This window comes from Bombus vancouverensis, chromosome 11 (assembly GCF_051014615.1).
Source record: "Bombus vancouverensis nearcticus chromosome 11, iyBomVanc1_principal, whole genome shotgun sequence".
Classification (NCBI taxonomy): domain Eukaryota; kingdom Metazoa; phylum Arthropoda; class Insecta; order Hymenoptera; family Apidae; genus Bombus; species Bombus vancouverensis.
Genome location: NC_134921.1, coordinates 9,700,029 through 9,719,949, shown reverse-complemented (window position 1 = coordinate 9,719,949; position 19,921 = coordinate 9,700,029). Strand labels below are relative to the sequence as shown.

Genomic DNA, 19,921 nt, shown 5'->3' with positions numbered 1-19,921 from the left:
TCTTTCTGAATTATTCTATCATCAAAGATTTCCTAAAGTATAGTTTCGAATTCTGAAACATCGAATTTACCTGCAATGAAATTTTTTTTTTCTTTATATAATAAAATTTGGTAGATTTCAGACGCTGTGTAAATAAATTACATAATGGAAGTTCTAAGCGGATAAAAACAGTGAGGAAGGATAGGAGGGAATTGTTAGAATAGGAGGAGCGTACCAGGCACCCCTGCGGAACTTCACGACCATCGAATGCAGGTAAAGAAGCAAAAGCTATCGCGTGGGTTGCCCTAACCACTCCTGTTCCACAACCTCTGACCCACTTATGCGAATGCATCTTGGCTCGCGTGAAGAGGCGGCCTGACGAATCACTTCGACCTGCTATCGCTAATTGCCCGAGTTCGATTTCATGCTGATAATTTTCTAAAATATATTCGGCACGTCGTACTATTTTGCAATTCGGTCGACCTCTACGCGCCTTTGTTATCGGCTTTCCGTGTACGTTGATATTTGCGTGTGATAAAAGCAACATCAAAGAATTATTGCTTATGAGATAGTGAGTTTCTTTTGTAGAATCATGACCGCACCGTAAATATGTCAGAAATACCCATTGTTATTTTTCCATGGTTTATTTCGTGATCATAATTTTGTAATCGTAATCTTAATTTTCGTGATCTTACTTCCTTACCATTAGATATGGTGCGATATATGTTGTGGGAAATCATAGAATATAGTTGTACGACTGCATTCGTAGAGACTAGGATACAGTTGTATGTTGCTGCAATTCTCACTGGAATATTGAAAAGAGTACGAAATACAGACGAGCTCCGAAAAAACGAATGATCCAAAGGATAAACATGTCACTGTCGGTGACAGGAGGTATTTGAAAATGGTAAGAAATGAAGTTGCTCGAGTTTCTTTACTTTTAAAACTCGTGATTTTAATGTTGAGCGTTTCACGAATTACTGGTAGTAATGTTGTGTGTTTTTTAAAATGTATTAATGTTCATTGTTTTAGATATTAATCATTAATAAAAGCATTATCAGGGAACGAATAGTATTAGAATAAATAAGAATTGTAGCATGTCACGAAAACATATGGGTAATAACTATTCAAAATGGCGCGCCACATTCTTTATCGAAGAGTGCTGGGACTCTACTATGACGAGTTATCTGTCGGTATAAAAGTCGATCTTACCAATAGAATGACTCTATGTTAACCTATACATCGTAAACGTAGCAAAGTGGAATTACATTATTTTTTGCATTCTGACACGAGTCAGAAGATATAAAACGCATGTGTAGCAAGTATGGCTCACTTAATCAGGAACGTTTCTCTTCTACTATTCACAGAAGAGTGCATAGAAGAATATTTCGATGACATGAACTTTTTTCACGGTGAGTGCTGGAACTTCATTCATAAACGGCCAATAGCCGATATAACTGATTCATAGAATTATAATAAATTTATTTTTATCCACAGCGTCTTACTTATATCCATTGTCATGATCGTTCGCATACCACTAGCGTACTATTCAATAGAAATAAAGATTACAGTTTGGAACTAATACTTTCATTTCTCACATATCGTAACCTATTTTATATTTAATAAATGCTACGATGTAATACATGACTTTACAACTTTTTAGCATTTACACATTCAAATACAAGCATAATAGGTATATACATAATTTCATACTACTATAAACAAAAGCTTCGCATAAATAGCATAAGAATTTTAAATATAATTTTACTCCCTCTTTACTCTCGCATACCGTGAATTGTAATGCTTTCGAATTCTACTACTTTGAACATTGTACTGAATAAATTAGATTTTTGAACAATCGAATTTTGAAATACTCGTAGTGAGCGCTCAACGATGTTCAATTTTTTTCTCGACGATAAATTTGAAGTCATTATTCCTTTGTGACGATTTAAATTGCTTCTTATAAAAGTTAAAATGAATTTCCTGCGAAGAAGATACGAACCACTTCAAGTAAAACATGAAAATTTCGAACATGTTTCAGTTGGATGCTTCAAATTGGCGCTGAGCAAATTTTTAGGTCTCGGCATCATCGGTGGATCTCTTCTCGGTTAGAAAATATATTTTTATGTAAACTTTGTAATTATCATGAATTTAAACACTGAGCTGCGTTTTTGTGCAATAGTTGCATGTATAATTAACTTTGTGTATAACATTATACTGTATTAAGTTTTTGTTTGTTAGTCAAGATACCACAGATTGTAAAAATTCTTAGAAGTAAAAGTGTAGAAGGCATCAATGTCTTCAGCGTGTTACTGGACTTATTTGCCATGACAGCCATGGTATCCTACAGTTTTATAAGTGGTTTTCCATTCAGGTACTATAATTAAAATTATATATACCTTTGTACACATTCATATTATAATTAATCAATGAATGGTTGGATTCTAGTTCATGGGGTGATGGAGTTTTTTTAGGTATACAAACTTTAGCAATTGCAATATTAGTCATGCATTTCAGTGGTAATACAGTTCAAGCAACTGCATTCCTTGCTGCTTATCTAGCAGTGTTCTTTGCTGCTACTAGTGGCTTGACCCCGGTAAATGTTCTCTGGGGTTGTCAAGCAATGAATATACCCATTGTACTTGCCAGTAAGGTAAGATGCTTGTAAATAAAAATCATTATATAATATATATAAACTTACTGAAAATATATTTATGATTTCATATTGTTTCAGTTAATGCAAGCCTACACAAATTACTCCAATGGAAATACTGGTCAGCTATCAGCAATAACAGCTTTCATGCTCCTCTTTGGATCTCTTACACGAATATTTACCTCTATCCAAGAAACAGGAGATATTACAATGATAATAATGTATATGTGCTCCTCTATATCAAATGCTATAATAGTTGCACAAATTTTGTATTATTGGAATGTAGATGCGAAAAACAAAGATGGAACAAAAAAAAATCAATAAGTAAATTAATAAAATTTTTAATAATTTGGGAAATAATCAAATAATGAAGTCAAAAATCCGTGCAACGAAATGAAATGTGTAAGTGGGTGTAAATAAATGAAATCAGCATTCTGATATCAATAGTCTGAGAAGGATGCACCTACTTTAATGAAGAAGGTATAAATGTATCTAAGTTAATAAATTAATATTTTAATTACCCTAAACTTATATTTTAATCGCCATGTATGTATTACATTCATGGATCTTTTCTAGTTGACAAGTTATAATTTTAAATTTGCTATAAGTCATACTATTTTAAAAGTAGAAGATATTTTAGAAATAAACATACTATAAAAATCGTATTTGTTATTATTTCTAAAAGTTCCAAGCCTGATAAAAATTTTATAATGGAGAATCTAATCTGTTTAGTAGAAATAAAGTTTTATTACTAAAAAAATTTTACGTCATCAATCACTTTAAATTGACCGCCAAACCGGAAGTGATATAGATCGCTGACGCTATGTATGATATGGTTCGCTAGCTGTAGTAAGGGAAGGGAAAGAGCCATTCACGCAGGCGTGTCTGAGTTTATCGTTTCCGGCTTTTTCGTAATCGTGACTTGTGCAGCGTATGGTGAAATATAGGGCCGCAGTTGTTTCATCGTCGATGATGATACGTAGTGGGCCGTGATATAGTTGGAAAACACATTAACAAATCGTCGGAAGATAATAGGGAAGCAACGGTGAGTAATAATCCGGTTTCTTTTTTGGCCAGTCTGGCATGCCCATGAAAAAATGGGTGTGGATGAGTTTTGGAAAAGAAGGCCATTTGGAGCGTCATGGCGCCATCATCCTTCGCAATCCGGCTTCCCGACGACCATCTTGTTATCGATAAATCAATATAACGCGCCTTTCTTCCTATGTAAGCGTTTTTCTTGAGTAAACGAATATTCTACAGATTTATTCTGTTACGTCGTTTATACGATTCGCCAGAGGAATATCAACAGCTACAGGTAAATTGTTCAGAGAACCGGTTCTTGGTAATTCGCTTTGTCTGGGCGCGTTCTTGCACAGAATGCCATTCCTTTTTGGAGATACGATTTACGTTCGATGAAACCATACAAAACCGATACGTTGTTACTGCTAGCATTTGAGCAACCATTAAACGATTGAAATACCAGAATTTTCTGGCTATCACCGTGGAGAGCGGTTTATCAGTTACAAACACGTGTCCTTGGCTGTTGGATGATGTCCTTTTTGCATGCCAATTTCGGGCAGTCGCTCAGAGGCAGCTATTAAAAATTATGTCAATATTTGAATAATATCTTGGATATTAGAGAAAAAAGAGAAAGCATTACGAATTTGCCGATTTTCATAGTATTGCAGGACTAGGTTGCTTGCAGTACAGAATCAAAATGGAGTCAATGGATGCGCGTCTTGTGGCGCAAGCATTGAACTACCATGGCCAACAGTTGCAGAAAGTGTGGGAAGGAGAACGCAACGAGAACGAGCTGGCCATGCTCAATCTCAAGGAACCAAACTTTGAAATCTATCAACAACGTCAAAAGACTCTGAGGTATGTGTTAGATGATTCCTTTAAGTAATATTATACTTCAGACGTTTCTAAATGCATCATACGTTCAAACTTGTTACTTTTTTTAATAGTTTTGGTGATAGAGGAAAGAGGCTAAAGCTACAACAGTTCCTTGCAAAGAAAGCAGATGCTCTTTACGATAAATCAAATTTGGAGAAAACAGTTGAACCTATCAAGCAAGAATTGGGAGATGAAGGTACAGTTTCACTTCTTTCTACACACCCTGGTATGACTCATCATGTATTACACAATAATGTGAAATTAATCTGTTGTATGTATTGTTTCAGAATTTTATGCAACAATGCCAGGCCTTGATACTTTTGTCACCATGGAGAAATCTCAACGTATTCGAAATTTTTTGGAGGTAGTTATTCATGATTTTAATAATTTATATAAAAATAAATAATTTGATAATTAAAAAACGGAGTTCTAATAAAATATTTCTTTTTAGAGTTTGGTCATTGGAGATGTTATTTACGCGCAAGTGATGGGTAAAAGTGCTGCTGGACTTCTTCTGAAGGTGCTTTGCAACTGCAGCGATTGCCCCAGAGTTGTTACTGATTTAGGAGTTAAGGTATATTAAGTTTCTTATTGTTTATTTATATTAATTAGAAAGTACCTGTATCCTCTTCAATCGTGTCTAAAAATAATTATTAAATTTATAGGCTCTAATATTGAACACGGCCACAGTGCCGGCGGTGGACAAGAAAGGTGTAACAAGAGGCTACATGGCAAATGATCTCATCTGCGTCGTAGTCAGTGAAGTTAACGTTGAAGCCGAGCGAGTTGTTGCAGTTATGAACGTACCTGCCCGTGAAGGGCAAGCACCGCACCCACCTATGGGACTTATCCATTCTGATGATCTTCCAGAAGCTTATAAGTAAGTAATAAAAAATCTGGATAAGTACATTTACTCCTTGTATTTATAATAATGCTTCACTAACTCTTGTAAACTGATATGTATATCACTATAGGAAATTTTGTATACACGATATAAATGGTAAAAGTGTCTTGTGATGCATCAGTAGCACTTTTGACTCAAAATTTGTATTTGTATTATAAATCGTTCTTTGATCATTTGCTTGTTGCGATATACCTTGAGAGCACTTGTGCACTAACAGAAGGCAGGGGGAATATTTTCTGACACTGGTAGTTTCAAATTTAGGATTGATATAACAGTTTCAATCGTGGTCGAAACATATCTCCTATTGACAGTGTAGTTATTCTATTTGTAACTTGCATAATACGCGACAGTACAGATTTGCATCTTTAGTGTTTTATTTAATATTTTTCGTTAAAAAAGAAGGTAAGGAAAATGGTATGGTGGCCAAAAGAAATTGAGATTTAACAGACGCACTGTGATACTAACAAAACAAGGTAAATTAGATTTGATTCCTCTTACACGTTTTTATGAATTTAGGTGCCAGACACTCTCAATAACGTAAAAAGTTGATAGTCAGTATGATGATGAATTTATAATGTGATACAAATGATTCAAACCTTGAGCATTGGTTGACATGGCTCTGTTGCGCACAATATTCTATCTACGTTTGTGATATGTTACTCTCAAAGCACCAGCCAAACAATGGCGCCAAATGACATCAATGTCTTTTGAGGTTGCATTTCCAGTATGAGATGTTGAGCCTTGGGTGGCCAGAGTGAGTGCTGCAGACGGTAGGTATAATAATGATTTACTGTTGTTTGGTCTCTTATTATAGACGAATAATAAAATAAGTAAAAAGCAAGCATTTAAAAAATTGATTATTTTTAATGTCCCATTCAAATATTTTTATGTATTAAAGATCCTTTTGCTCGAGTTTAATGCATATCTAAAGTGCATGATACGTCAATGTGTTGTCAATGTTTCATATGTATCACATTACCAAGTGGAGTAAAACTTTAGATTATTCAAGAAGTTAAAGCAGAGACCAAATAACTAAAATCTTAATCGCCCGAACCTTTACCTTTAAGCCTCAAAAGAATTGCGCCTTGTCATAATAATGCCTCATTTAAACTTACAGCTTAAATTGACAAATAAAAAATATAAAAATATGATGTCATGTTTGAATTGACACCACAAAATGCAAAACAGGCGAAAGTACTACTACATATATATAAAAAAAATTTTTTTGGTCAACTTGGAAGATAAAATATACTCAGGCGTGGCTCCCAACCTATCCTAGGGCTATGCAATTTATTTTATCGCACCAAAAACTTATAAAAACCAAACCACCGTCGATTGATGATAGGCTGTGTGCTTTTATGTTGAGAAATCCTCTGATTACAAACATGATACAAAATACTAGAAATATACGTCTTAGCGGTACATGAAAGGTGAGAGACGAGTTTACATAATAATGAGGTTGTGTACCATTGTAAATTTATACGTAAGAAATAATCTGGTAATAAAGGAAACCTACCAAACTTTCTGCAATGTATCCCCGTTTCGGACCCCTGCTGCTTGTTAACGGTACAAACGTAGATTTTGATCGACTCTAATACCATGAGGTGTCTGATAATATCTTTGTTCTAATTGGAAGAAACTCCTTCTTCATCCGGAGCATCTTTGGCATTAGTGTCGTATCGTTGAATAATTCATGTAGATCGAAAAGAAGAGGCGAATAATTACGCAGGGATGAATAAGCCGATGAAGGGTGTGCCGTACGTTAACACGTGCAAGGAATAGCAGCACAAAGGACATGCATATTAATATGCATGAATATATATATAAAATATATATGTATAAGACGACGAGATGTCGAGAAAACTGAGGGAAAAACAATCAGATTGAAATAAAAACCTGTACCAGGAAATGAACTCAGGATTTGTGAAGATTCGGTCATCATGATTATCAAGTCTTTAGTTTTACCGTTAACGAAGTAGCTTTGGTATCCTCTTTTTGGCAAAGGACAAAATGATTTTTACATCTTGATAATTGGTCGTTTCTCTCTGTGGTGTAGGAAAGCAATGGACAACAAAGGACAGTCTTACGAAGCGATGTTGGAGAATAGTACTGGCTTCAACAACCCAAACAACATTAAATATCTTTGCGACTTGATGGGTCTCGGTCAAGAAAACCATTCCAATATGGTTGGTTTGAGGTAGAGTATCAATCCCCTATACTCATTTTTTAGTATAACTGATCAAATAAATGGTCTTACCATCCTTCCAAAAACATCTTTTTTGTTACAGAGAAAGGTTCCCACCCAATGAATATGCATCCGAATTAAGACAAGCACAGGCCAGTAAGTGGGCATTCCGAAGCGTAGCCGAAGGTATAGATCATTTCAAGGCTGGGCGTCATACAGAAGCCTTCCAGTGTCTCAATAAGGCACTTACCGTAGACCCACGAAACGTCGAAGGATTAGTAGCACGTGGAGCATTGTAAGTCACAATCTACATCTTAACACAAATGAAGTATATTATTCTAAATTGTGTTTATTTTACATGTTTATATCTTTGTTGTTATAGATTCGCTAATAGCGGTAGTTTCAAGAAAGCGATCGATGATTTTGAAACAGCATTGAAGCTGAATCAAACTCATACGAACGCTCGCAAATACATGGCCGAGACTCTCGTTGCTCTAGGCCGAAGTTACGAAGATGAGAAGAAGTACGAAGAAGCTCAAAAGGCATATGAAAATTGCTTGGCAATTGCTCCATTCCACGAAGAAGCGAGAAACTCTATCGAATACATCAAGTCTAAGACATTAACATCTTCTTTGAATCCTTTGGATACATTCAAGAGTTTCGAAACTGAAAATGATGTCGGGGAAAATAAGAAAGAGAAGAAGAAACGCAAGAAGGAGAGAAAGTCACGCTCGAAGAAGAGACAGAGATGGAGTTCGAGTTCCAGTTCGTCATCGAGCGGTTCTTCGAGTTCCTCCAGCTCTGAGTCCAGCAGTTCTTCTTCATCCGCAAGTTCGCGATCAGCATCTCGATCACCTAGTCGCAAGCGGAAACATAAGAAGGATCATCGCGGCTCACTTTCACCTCTCAGCAAACGGATGGCTCAATACAACAACCCACCAGCTGCTACCACAGCTGCACATGATGTAATCGCCCCAGTATCTTACAGTTCAAATACTCGAGATAAGATGGACGATTACGAGATAAAAGTACGAAAATTCTTGGAACAGACGAAAGATGATTCCGATTATGAAGATAAAGTAAGAATCACATGCCTTTTTTATGAACATTCTATAATATATTTTTTCTTTTTTATAATTTCAATGTTATCTTTCCTACACTCTTAGGTAAGGAAATTCCTGGAAGAAACAGCTAGATGGAAGAGAGAAAGGGAGAAGGAAAAGAAACATTCAGAAAGTGAAAAAATGAAGAAAAAGAAGAAGAAAGAGAAGAAAGGAAAAGACAAAGAGAAAGAGGACAAGAAAAGCAGGAAGAAGAAAAAGAAAGAAGAAAGGAAGAAACGCAAAAACAAAGACAAGCTCGAACGAGATTTAGAAGCCTTAAAAAAATCTTCATTGCCGGATTTAGAACAATTGGAATCAAAACTGAATGCGTATTATGCAAAAGTTGAAAAAGAGACTGCCGTCTTGAAAAGGTTGGAACCTTTATGGCCAGTTCGTGATCATGTTTTCCGTTTTGGTTATTTGTTTTTACGAAGTTTTTGTCTATTAATTTATGAAAATAGTATGAATATTGTTTTCGATGTTGCATTTAGTTTGTGTTTCCTTAGATAATTTTCCGTGATTAATTTGATTTTTTAAAGATACATGAATGGAAACGCGGGTTTTAACATCTCGTATTTTATTTATGTTTTTATATTTACTAGGTATGTAGCTCAGTATAATGACATAGCTTCCCCTCTTAGCAACGCGGAGAAGCTCGCTGAAAGTTCACGAAGGGAGGAAGAGCTGCGCAGAGAGAGAGAAAGGGAAAGAGATGAGGCTTCAAAGGCGTATCACGAACGGGAAGCTAGAATACCAATGACTGCACAGCAACGTAAAGGTAAGGGTCAGGCCTGTTACAGAAAAACGGGTGCAACCTGCAGTTAATGAGTATAGTCTATACCCATTTTACTTTACATTCTTTTTACAGAAATTCAGAGAAAACCACTGACAGACATTTTTGAACAAGAGTCGCAACTGATTCATCCTGAACCGAAATTACCTACTCTCGACACTGCTGCATTAAATGCGAAATGGAAAGCTGCACAAGCCGCTAGGTAAAAAGTTTTAGCAGTTTTAAAGCTATATTTTAATATGATATATTACATGTCGGTGTATATTTGGACATGACTATTTTTGTATTTGTTTAGGCAAAAGGATGTTCTCCCACAAAAGTGGCAAGATGTACCGGTAGAGAACAAAAAGATGCAATCCAATGTAGATAGTGACGAAGACGATGATAACGAGCTAGAGGAGAAACTGCAGCGAGCAGCATTGGAAAAATCCATGAATATACGGAAGCAAATGCAGCGTGAACTCGCAGAGAAGAGAGCAGCAGCTGCTCAGCCCATGTCCGCACCAACTCCGCCGCCATTACCCAAAGAACCTCCGATGCCTAAGCAAGCGCCAGTCAAGTATCCTACACCACAACCACAGAACAAATTTCAGTCGTATAAGGATCCTTCTATATCTGCAACGCAAACAACACCGACGAAGTTTAGTTCTAATAACAATCTTGGTGGCAAATTCCAGCCGATTGGACAAAGTGGTAATAGCGGTGCTGGTCATCCACCAGAACCACCACGTCCGCCTCCACCAACGAAGAACCAGAATCAGGCTAAGGGTCCCAGAACAGATTCTGATAGCGAGACCGAAAGGCAACACAGACAAACCCCTAAGAAACGCGAATCTACTGGCAGGGGAGGAGCTGTATCTAAACGAATGAGTAGAGATCGTCCAGCGAAACGGTCGCGCAGCAGATCGCGCAGTGCCTCTAGTTCAGGCTCTTCGAGGTCACGTTCACCCAGAAGAAGTCGTTCACGATCGTACTCGAATCGAAGATCTGGAAGTTACGAGAGAAAATACAGTCGATCTCCGTCGGGTACTTACAGTAGATCACGCTCTAGATCACGTTCCCGATCTTATACCAGGAGTCGTAGTCGCAGTAGGTCTGGAGACAGGAGTTACTATCGCAAGAGACAATTCCGACCATACAATAATCGAGGCACTTACTATAAGCCCCGTTTCCAGGGCTTCAATAATCCAAACCATCGTGGCGGTGGTAACAATTTCCAAAATCGTAATCGGTTCTATAATAATCAACACAATAATCGCTTTGGCAATAGACGTGGCGGTGGTTTCAATAATCGTGGTGGTGGACGCGGACGTGGTGGTAATCGTGGCGGTAGATTTTTCCACGGTAAGCAGGGCTTCCGCGACTTCCGAGATAGGCGAGACTTCAGAGACCGGCGTGCCGCTTCTCGCGATAGATACAGCGATCGCAGCTACTCACCTGATCCGATGAGAAAAGTGGACGAAGCAAAAGAAAAGATCAACAAGATGCTCGAGGGCGGAGATGACGTGATGGAGCATCAGCAAGGTGGTGGAGGATCGAATGTTCCTCCTAGTAAAAGACAAGATGGACCTTTAAGCGAGGGTGAAGAGAGGGACGACGATGACTACGAGAGGTGGGGAGAGGGCGAGGGGGGCGACACAGCTAACAAGGTTGGTTAGGTCTCTTCTGTGTAGGCTTTCGCGAAAGAATAGCCCATCTTCGTGATGACGATCATGATATTCCGGATGATGATAATATGAGGAATAAATAATGAGGATGATGATGATGATGATGATGATGGTGATGATGATGATGATGATGATGATGATGATGGTGATGAGCCACACGTGCAAGAATCACACGACCTAGGAGCCAACTAACTCTCGTTTGTTGCTAGAATGAGGTTGGACCTGTCGACGATAACCTGGAAGGCAAGGAGTACTTCATTGAGCGCATGAAGCAGCGAAGCAAGAATGTTTTAATGCAGAGAACCCTTGCTGCTAAGGTTTGGTAGAAACCCCGTTGCCGTTGCTGCTTCTTCGATTCTTCTCCTTCATCTGTGATATAGTTACTTCTCTGCAACGTGAAACTTCGACCGGATCACGTGAGACAGACTTCTTACTCAATTCTTATGCCGATCGCTTTCGGTGTATTTAAAACAGAGTGTAGAGGGGATATACCTTAATGAAAAACTGATCGTGACGGTTGCGAGAAATGTACTTTTTCCTTTCAAACTTTTAATTTTTATCGGAGTTAACAGCGAATGATTGCAGTATAAAGTAATGTATCATCGAGAAGGATCTGCGATCGATGTAATTTTAGTTTTTTCGTAATTATGCATGGATATTTACATAGTAAATATCCGTGGCATATAGTATACACATATAAATGTGCGTTTCTCGTCAATTCAATAATACGTTTATATCGTGAAGTACACGAACATCTACAACTTGTGACATCTTCTCTTTTAATCCTTAGAAAAAAAGAAATTTTACACACCTTTCAACTTTAGTACTTATTTTCGTATCGTAATGAAACTTTTATTTCGTAAGTATTACGGAAAGAAAAAAATGGAAGCTTCTGCTGTGACGCGCAATTTAAAAGGGAAGTATTTGGTCGCACTATTTGGTGTATGCGAGTGGCTTTTCATCATTCATTGTCATGAGAGAAATAGTAAAACACCTATAAGAATCGGCAAAATGCATTATTCGCAACGCGAAATGAATCCATTTTCGATTTAAGATTTTTCTTCGCGTTGATTTGCAATTTGTTCGATAATTGCACCTGACGTTTCGAATTTGCTGCGTTTAATGAGAAGAAAGGCTGTTGTCATTTACGGATATCGTCGATTCTGGCCAAGTAAACTTGAGTCGCGAATCGCCAACGCGAAGAAGAGACTTTCTTAGTAAGGAATCTAGTTTCCCCTCACATCGAAACATCCTTGGATTATACTTCGTAATTACTTTATTTCGAGACACGTTGTCACAGACCCCTCTTTATTATAAAATACTTATTTTAAGGTATCATATAAAGTAATTTACTAGTAAGACACTTATATATGTTGTATGTAAACGAGTTGCTGTACAATTCAAATCAACAAATACATTACATGAAAAATACAAATTAATGGTTTTATTCTTCAACGTTTATTTTTAGTTTATACCCGCATATTTGACTCTCCGTTGATTACCAAGCTTGGTTTCACTTTCTTATCTCCCTGATGCCTCATTTACCGAGTCCTTGTTCGGAGAACGTTGCTTTATTTATGCGATAGAAACTGGTTCTTTTATTGATAGCTGACCGATTTGGCTATCGCTATATTTCATTTGCAAACGGGTATTTAAACTTGCAGTCACCGATAGTTACTTGCATTTCTTCTTTGACCTAGCATGAAAATGAAGCTTCTACAAGTGCATTTCGTTTTACTTGTTTCAAGTTCTTTCCTGCTTGACTATACAGGCATGGTAACGGGAGCGATACTGTCTAGTAAGTAACTTTTTATTTAATTCCTCATTGTACAGTGTTTCGATTAACGTAACTCAATTTTACATTTCTCTTTCTTTGTCTTTAATTTTTAAGGACCCCAAGTGGTCTTTGTCGAGGACACGTGCAGGGGAAATGAAATTTTCAGCCAATGTCAGGCAAGTCCGAATTGCGAAAAGAGTTGCGACAATATCGATATCTGGGAATCCATGGCTTGTATCCAGACTAAAAGTTGCGTAAGTGGTTGCATTTGCGAAGACGGATACGTACGCGACAAGAATCAAGGAGTTTGCATTTTGGAAAATAGCTGTCCTAGAGTTAGGCATTGATTTCATACGAGGCCGAGTTGTATCATTTGCTATCATTTAATACAAATATCTGGCGTGTTCTCATATATTAAAAGATATTAGAAAAATATTATAAAACCAGTTGTTACAGTAACGATTCTCTTCCCTTCCGTTCGTGTCGCTCCTTTTATTTAGATAAGTAATATACATATTTTTATCAGGTCGTGAGACAATTGTCTTTTGCCACAATAATTAGCATTCTAATCGGAACGATTTTTTATAGCAGCATAAATAAGAGATGCGTAGACGCATTTTGGTCGAAAGTGGTGGGGGAATGTGGCGGCGCGCGATATGATAGCGTTTTGAGATGGTTCAGTTCCGCGCCGTCTCACGTGCGCGACACATTTCGACAAACGTGGAATCATCGGTGTGACAGATCCTGCCATACGTACCTTCAAATTAATTTCATTTCTACATCTATCATCTATATTATCATTTCTTATTATATTATTTCTTTCACGATTCATTCATACCTGGCACATTTTTATTCGTCTTCCGTTTTATTAGAAAAATTTCGTTCGACATTTCTTTTACGCATCTATCCTTTTCTTATATACCTTTTTTTATTACGATCCGTTAGACAACGAAATACAGTGTAACAGTGTGTTCAGTGTTCTTGGATATAATCATGGATAAGAGAAGCGAACGAGTCAGCCGTTTCAAACGTAAGTTCACAACGATTTAAATTTCTCGTCGATTATCTTTTTTATTAGGAGTAGTTGACGCGAATGGTCGAAACGAGTTCCGCTCCTTATTGAAGTTCAATTACCAGCACAGCGGTGACCGTGATTATTCTCTATCGAGCAGTCCAAAAAAGAAGGCTGCGGCCACCTCGATCGAGCATCCCTCTGGGTCCACGTCCATTGTGATTTTAATAAGCCTTATGCAAATTACAAATGAAATTGTCAGCGGCAGGCCCGCGGTCCATTCTTCGTCGTTGATGGGGACAATTAGAAGAGCTTTGTCCGGCGACCACGCGTTGTCCGGCTGCTCGGCAACTTGAGTCCCAACGAGAGGACCACCCGCCAACCCCTAATGTTTGTATCCGGTCCCCAGGACGTTCGCTTCCGATCCCAGAGTGTTTCTCTGCTTGCTGACGATCGACTTCTTCGGCTCCCTACCATTAATCGACGTAGTTGTAAAACTGCTACGTTATACTTCATCATCATGAAAAATCATACGACGAAATTTTATTAATTAAGAAAACGAAGAACCTGTTTTACCGTTAGTCGTTTTTCGGTTCGAACGAGGATTTTAGTTATTAATCTCTTGGCATTAGCCGTCAGTGTGTTTTACGACTCTATTTATTTGAGAAGCGGAATTCGAAGCTCCGACGAAGACCTTTGTCTTGTTGCTGGGAGAACACAAGAACATCGTAGACACAGATCGTTGATTCTTGCAATCGAAGGGAGGAGGAAGAGTAAAAGCAGCAGAAGTCACGAGCCAGGACAGAAAAGCGGAAGAGTTGGCGGGAGGTGGTTGGAAATCGAACGGAATCATGGAGGCTGGAGGTCGATGGTTTGGGGTGGAGATAAGTTTTTACGGTAGGGTTACTAACTTACGGACTCGGCATTGTCGAGTTGCCGGTGACGGGAGGACAATGCGCGTTCGGGACACAATGCTTCACTCTGGAATCTGAAGGCAGTCTTGACTATCAACCTGCAACCACCCCTCACATCTGTGTCTACCAATACTTGCCCTTCTTGCACATACCACCCTTCTATTGCCAACCGCGTCTTCGCTCCGCGCGTCGTTACTTTCTCATTCTGACATCTTTGCTTCTCTTCGAGGTTCGACCAAAAAAAGAATCTCTTTGTCGTCTTCGGCTTTGCGGGTAGTAACGAATCGTTCTCAATTCGATAGTTGTTTCGCGACCTTGTACACGAGAAATGTCATTTTATTTCATCTTATCGTGTGCTACATTAAAAAAAAAGAAAAAAAATTTATATGGTATACACGACTGTCATCTTACAGCTAACTGCAAAAGGTCAAGGTTTACGAGTTGGGCGAATCGTGTATAAAGAACGAAGAGACTCGGAATGGATGATCGTTGTCCGAGAGGAAGGTGTACGCGTTTGCGATCACTCGCAGTTTGGCAGTGTTGCGATCAAAGCAAAGATGAAGCGAAGGAAGAAGCACGACGTAGATGGCTGAGTGGTAAAAAGATAGAAGCGGCAAAGACGCAGAGGAAGGAAAAGAGAATAGATAAAGAGGGTGGGACGACGAAGGGAGGCGGTGGAGAACAAGAGACAGACGGCCGAGCATTTCAATCGCTCTTAGGCTCTCTCTTTGGCTTTGCTTTTCCGTTCCTTTCTCGCACAAAAGCTACATTGTTTCGTCCCTACGTTCATATGGACGCGAGCTAAAATACTCCTCTTTTCTGCCGGCAGCGCGGATACACCGAAAAGCAGGCCGCAGACAGACATACCGTACGTGACACACGTATGCCAAAAGCAACAGCAACGTCGCTACCATCGTCAGCATCGTTCGCTGGCATACAATCCTTTCTCGTACATTCAATGCTCGTCGCCCACTCGGTATCCTTTTGTCGCTGTTTATAGCTCTATAGGCCCGGTATTCCATCGTCCCGGTACTCGCCGAGTACTTTTCGAGCTTAATTCTGTATCGTCTAACTGGACCGTGGAAAGAATCGTCTGTTGGTCAGGAAACCGTGCATTCCGCGAATTCGTCGGGCTTTTCGTGTTTTTTTCTATGCTGGCCGGATTAACGGAGGATTCGTTTCAAACGCCAATGCAGGGAGACTTTCACGCTGCATACGATATCTTTGACGAGCTTGAAAGTACCGCTGATAATTAAGATCGATCAGAAAGTAAGAGTACACGAACGTGAGTTTTTCTGCATCCGTTGAAGCATCATTACAATGTCTGAATTATCTGAGTATCTGAATACTACGTATTATTTCTTCTTAAAAAGTAAGAGCAATTTCAGGAGAAACAACAACCGACCGTGGTGTAATCATTCTCCTTAAGACGAAGGTGAGACTATTCGAAATGTATTCTTTCTAACGTGTCTATTCGAATTGAAGGCAATGTCTGACCATGACGTCTCGAACCTCCTTAAAGTAGCCGAAGCCTGTCTTTCGTTATCGATCTTCCATAGGAGGGGCAATAGGTGTGTCTGACCATGAACGTTCACACTCCCTGAAAGTTAGCCGCTTGTCGGCATTAACATGAATTATTTCCGACGTATAAGCTTAATCGAAGTTTCACATAAGGAAGAATAGTATCCGTCTCGACCACTTGTGGCTTTCTCGAAAATCCCCTTAACCATACTAACCCAGATTAGTTTCATCCTCCTTTTGCGTACGTGCTTGGATGGTGAAACCGCTCCGGAGAGATAAAAGCTTTCAAGGCTGTCTATTATACGATATATTAATTGGAAATCATCGAATGCAGCGTTCCCGTGTCGAACTGCCAGTCGCGTTTAGCCTGCGTAAAAAGATTTTTTTCCTGACGACGGTCATCGTTTCCGAAAGATCGTAGGTACGTCGCTGAGCTTAGAACGCTTTGGAGGCGGATACAGCAAGAGTGTCCTGCACTCTATTGATAAACTCTCTTTCAATAGACGCGGATGCTGGCCCCGCTGTTGAGTATCGATAATATTGAAACCCTGAATGCCGCTCGGTTGAATGTCACAATGCGCTCCAGTGATTAATAGACTTCCGCGACTTTTATCGAAATAAGATGTTGCTTTCTGACGCGTTGTCGACGCGATCGAGAAAGCGTACGCTGCACCGCGGTCACTGGCTGCATTTCCAACGTTTCTAAGCATTTCGCAGTATCTTGCCAAGCGCACAATTTTTTTTTTACCTCGTATCTGTTCCTCCATTTGATTAACAAATTGCAGGATAAAGGATAATGCTTATTAACGATACTTGTTGCTGCAATTAAGCATTTTCCATCAGAAGTTCACTTATTCCGAATAATGTTTCCGTTGAAGTGGTCACCACTTCTAAGGAAACTCTACATCTGGTCTTTTTAGTTTTCTCGAGCACTGAAGCCATCGACAGCGTATAGACAATAGACTGAGACGAAGGCAGACCATAGACACTAGACAGGCGACGATGGCTTCGGGACTTTCAGTTATAGGGTAACACTGCTAGCGTGCGGATCTGGACCAGCTCAAATTATATCCCTACTTGTACTTACGCTCCTGTATTAAAATATATTTCCTACTTTACAATTTATCCACGCGTTCCTCTGTTTGTACATCTAATAACCTCGACAGTTTCCTTTCCTGTCTTCGTCGTTCTGACGATTCTGACAATTGCGTCGGTGGCAGTACTCGTTGGTAAATAATTAAAGCTACTCAACCACGTCCATAACGGTAGCGTAGAAGTAGAAAAGTATTACGCGGAGTTTCTCGCGATGTCATAGATGTTTCCTTGAATCCACGACAAAATCATAAGAATCACCGCGGAAGCTTTATCTCGTTTTAACGAGTAGAATAAAGCCGTTAGGAACTGGGCCTTTCCTAGCAGCATGCTGCCATCCAGTATAATAATACCGGCTGAATGCGAGCGTGTATGCATGCGTTGGCATATAGATGCAAGAGAACCACGAGGCTGGCCAGTGCTCTCCTTTGTCATTCGACGAAAGGCTTTGTACCGATTATCTGCATACGCTGCCGCGGGTACGGCTTTTCAGTCTTCTCTCCTCTCCTCTGCTCTCCCAGCTTCACGTCATTTCGTCGTGATTCCACGGGCCAGCTATACGGGACACCCTGTATACGCAACAAGGCTCACGCTTTGAATACTCGTAATAGTTTAACGAAATCCGGCATGCTTGACTTAGCTATTGGAACTCGACCGTGGCCTGGCACTGATGTAATCCATCGATTCGTTTTACCAAATCCTAACCGCGGTCGTGACCTCACGAGTTGTTACGAGAGTTTAGCGGGAACAACGAAACAACGCTGCGATATTATCATTTTCGATGGCCGTTCGCCAAGTTGCTGGAATTTTTTCCTATTTGGTCGATTTGGCGCGAAAGGCGAATGAATTAATTAATAAATCGCGGTAGTCGATCGGAGGAAGAAGGTATTTCCAATATCCGTCTCAAGGCAGAAACTTTTATCGGTCTTTCCCTGCAAGGTTTTCTACCCGCAATACTCCTCCGGTACCCTCCTTTTTTGCTTTCCCGTTTTCGCTATCTTTTCCTTTCCTTTTTAACTCCTTCTGCCGTTCCTGCTCCCCCCTGCCCCTTGTCCTCCTTCTTCCCGTGACTACATTCTTTTCAGTATTCACTGTGCAGTTTCTTGTACCGATACTTCCTTCTTTCATCGACGCGTCATTCAAGCTTTTGATGCCGCGGCGACAAAGCTCTTTACTTCTTTCCGCGAACGAATGAAAGCACGGAACGATGGCGATGTATACCTGCATGTATATACAGATGTATATATACGTATATACGACTCTCTCCCGTGCTCTTCCGGACGCTTTCTCTCTCGTTCTCTCTCGGCCCGCGGTTCCACCTATAGACAGATGAAAATGTACGCGTGCCCGTACATTTCTCCGCGAGCAAAGAACACAAGCGCAGCGTGGAACTTTCGAGCTCCGCTCGTACAGTAGCATCCGCGATACAGCCGAGTCGTAAAATCGATCAAGTATCGAAGTTTATAGGTTGCAGCGTCTCGATGAAAAAATCGAAGATACAGACTCGAAATCTCGGTTAGGATCATGTAGCTGGGCTGTAAAAGAAAAGAAAGAAGAAAGAGAAGGTTGACTCGACTCTTATCGAAATCGGTAAATCGTCGAACGTAGGTCGTCCCCCGAGCGACCTTTCGTTGACTTCGATCCGTAACTGTGTGTCGCGAGACGTATTATTCCAGCGTAGGCAGTCGCCTAGGGACACACAAGAATTTAGGAGAAAGTATTCGCCGACAGCCTGAATAGCTTAATTGGGGAATTAATAATAATAAGAATAATTCCGACCGACGGAATATTTTTCTCCCTACGCTAGGAATTTTTACTTCTGCGATAATACTTTGTGGTTTCGTTAACGAACCTTGCACCTTTTGTAAACTCCTCGACACTGGTCTGTCCACGTGATTAAATGACCACAATACCAGTCGGTTAAATTCCATCTCCTTTCGCTGTTAATTAATTCCCATGGAAATAACGAGGTCGGAATTACGGCGACTAAGAAAAAAAAAGAAGAAAAGAAAGACGCGTTTCTTCGTCAAGTAGCAATCGAATAAACGCAAAATAATAATTCGAGTCTCATCAAATGGCCGTAACTGCAACCTTTCTACACATTTTCAAGAATTTGCTTACCAAATCGTGGAATCGACGTGTTGGTGATCGAACGGTGGAAACAATCACTCGGTTTACGTCTGATTGATATGCGAACCGTTTGCTTGTATTCGGTAAACGATGACGTAATGCCGTTAACGCGTTATCAGCCGTCGTATTAACGGCGCTGCACACGGTCACCGCGGCGTTAAAACAATGCCAAACAGACCCGTTAACTCCGAACACACGAGTACGCCGATCCTTAATGGATCAAGGTGCTTAATTCACGAGTATCGACACAGGCGTCGCGATAGAGCCGATAGTTATAATGCCATGCGATACACAA

The 19,921-nt window shown here is 39.7% G+C and overlaps 3 protein-coding genes across 5 annotated transcripts; all 3 read left to right on the top strand.

The window, feature by feature from the left end:
* Window positions 1-114: 114 nt before the first annotated feature.
* On the top strand, window positions 115-3,159 carry LOC117154708 (mannose-P-dolichol utilization defect 1 protein homolog). The gene is made up of 7 exons (XM_033329933.2): window positions 115-252; window positions 689-886; window positions 1,012-1,391; window positions 2,021-2,086; window positions 2,221-2,353; window positions 2,428-2,632; window positions 2,714-3,159. The coding sequence occupies exons 3-7, from the start codon at window positions 1,304-1,306 to the stop codon at window positions 2,954-2,956; spliced, it is 735 nt and encodes a 244-aa protein (XP_033185824.1). The 5' UTR covers window positions 115-252; window positions 689-886; window positions 1,012-1,303; the 3' UTR covers window positions 2,957-3,159.
* Window positions 3,160-3,525: 366 nt separating this feature from the next.
* On the top strand, window positions 3,526-12,615 carry LOC117154889 (uncharacterized). Of its 3 annotated transcripts, none has more exons than XM_033330279.2 (14): window positions 3,526-3,677; window positions 4,313-4,510; window positions 4,600-4,724; window positions 4,816-4,892; window positions 4,980-5,102; window positions 5,194-5,408; window positions 7,489-7,629; window positions 7,721-7,912; window positions 8,000-8,696; window positions 8,784-9,091; window positions 9,362-9,498; window positions 9,589-9,715; window positions 9,809-11,162; window positions 11,390-12,615. In XM_033330279.2, exons 2-14 carry the CDS (start codon window positions 4,350-4,352, stop codon window positions 11,504-11,506), a joined length of 3,774 nt encoding a protein of 1,257 aa, XP_033186170.1. In that variant the 5' UTR covers window positions 3,526-3,677; window positions 4,313-4,349; the 3' UTR covers window positions 11,507-12,615. The 3 variants fall into 3 exon arrangements, with proteins under 3 accessions (XP_033186170.1, XP_033186169.1, XP_033186171.1); XM_033330278.2 differs by having other exon boundaries at window positions 9,323-9,498; XM_033330280.2 differs by lacking the exons at window positions 3,526-3,677; window positions 4,313-4,510; window positions 4,600-4,724; ... (1 more) ...; window positions 4,980-5,102; window positions 5,194-5,408 and adding exons at window positions 5,981-6,202; window positions 6,550-6,862 and having other exon boundaries at window positions 9,323-9,498.
* Window positions 12,616-12,850: 235 nt separating this feature from the next.
* Window positions 12,851-13,400, top strand: LOC117154894 (serine protease inhibitor). Its single transcript, XM_033330289.2, has 2 exons — window positions 12,851-12,978; window positions 13,072-13,400. The coding sequence occupies exons 1-2, from the start codon at window positions 12,882-12,884 to the stop codon at window positions 13,302-13,304; spliced, it is 330 nt and encodes a 109-aa protein (XP_033186180.1). The 5' UTR covers window positions 12,851-12,881; the 3' UTR covers window positions 13,305-13,400.
* The last annotated feature ends 6,521 nt before the right edge of the window (window positions 13,401-19,921 follow it).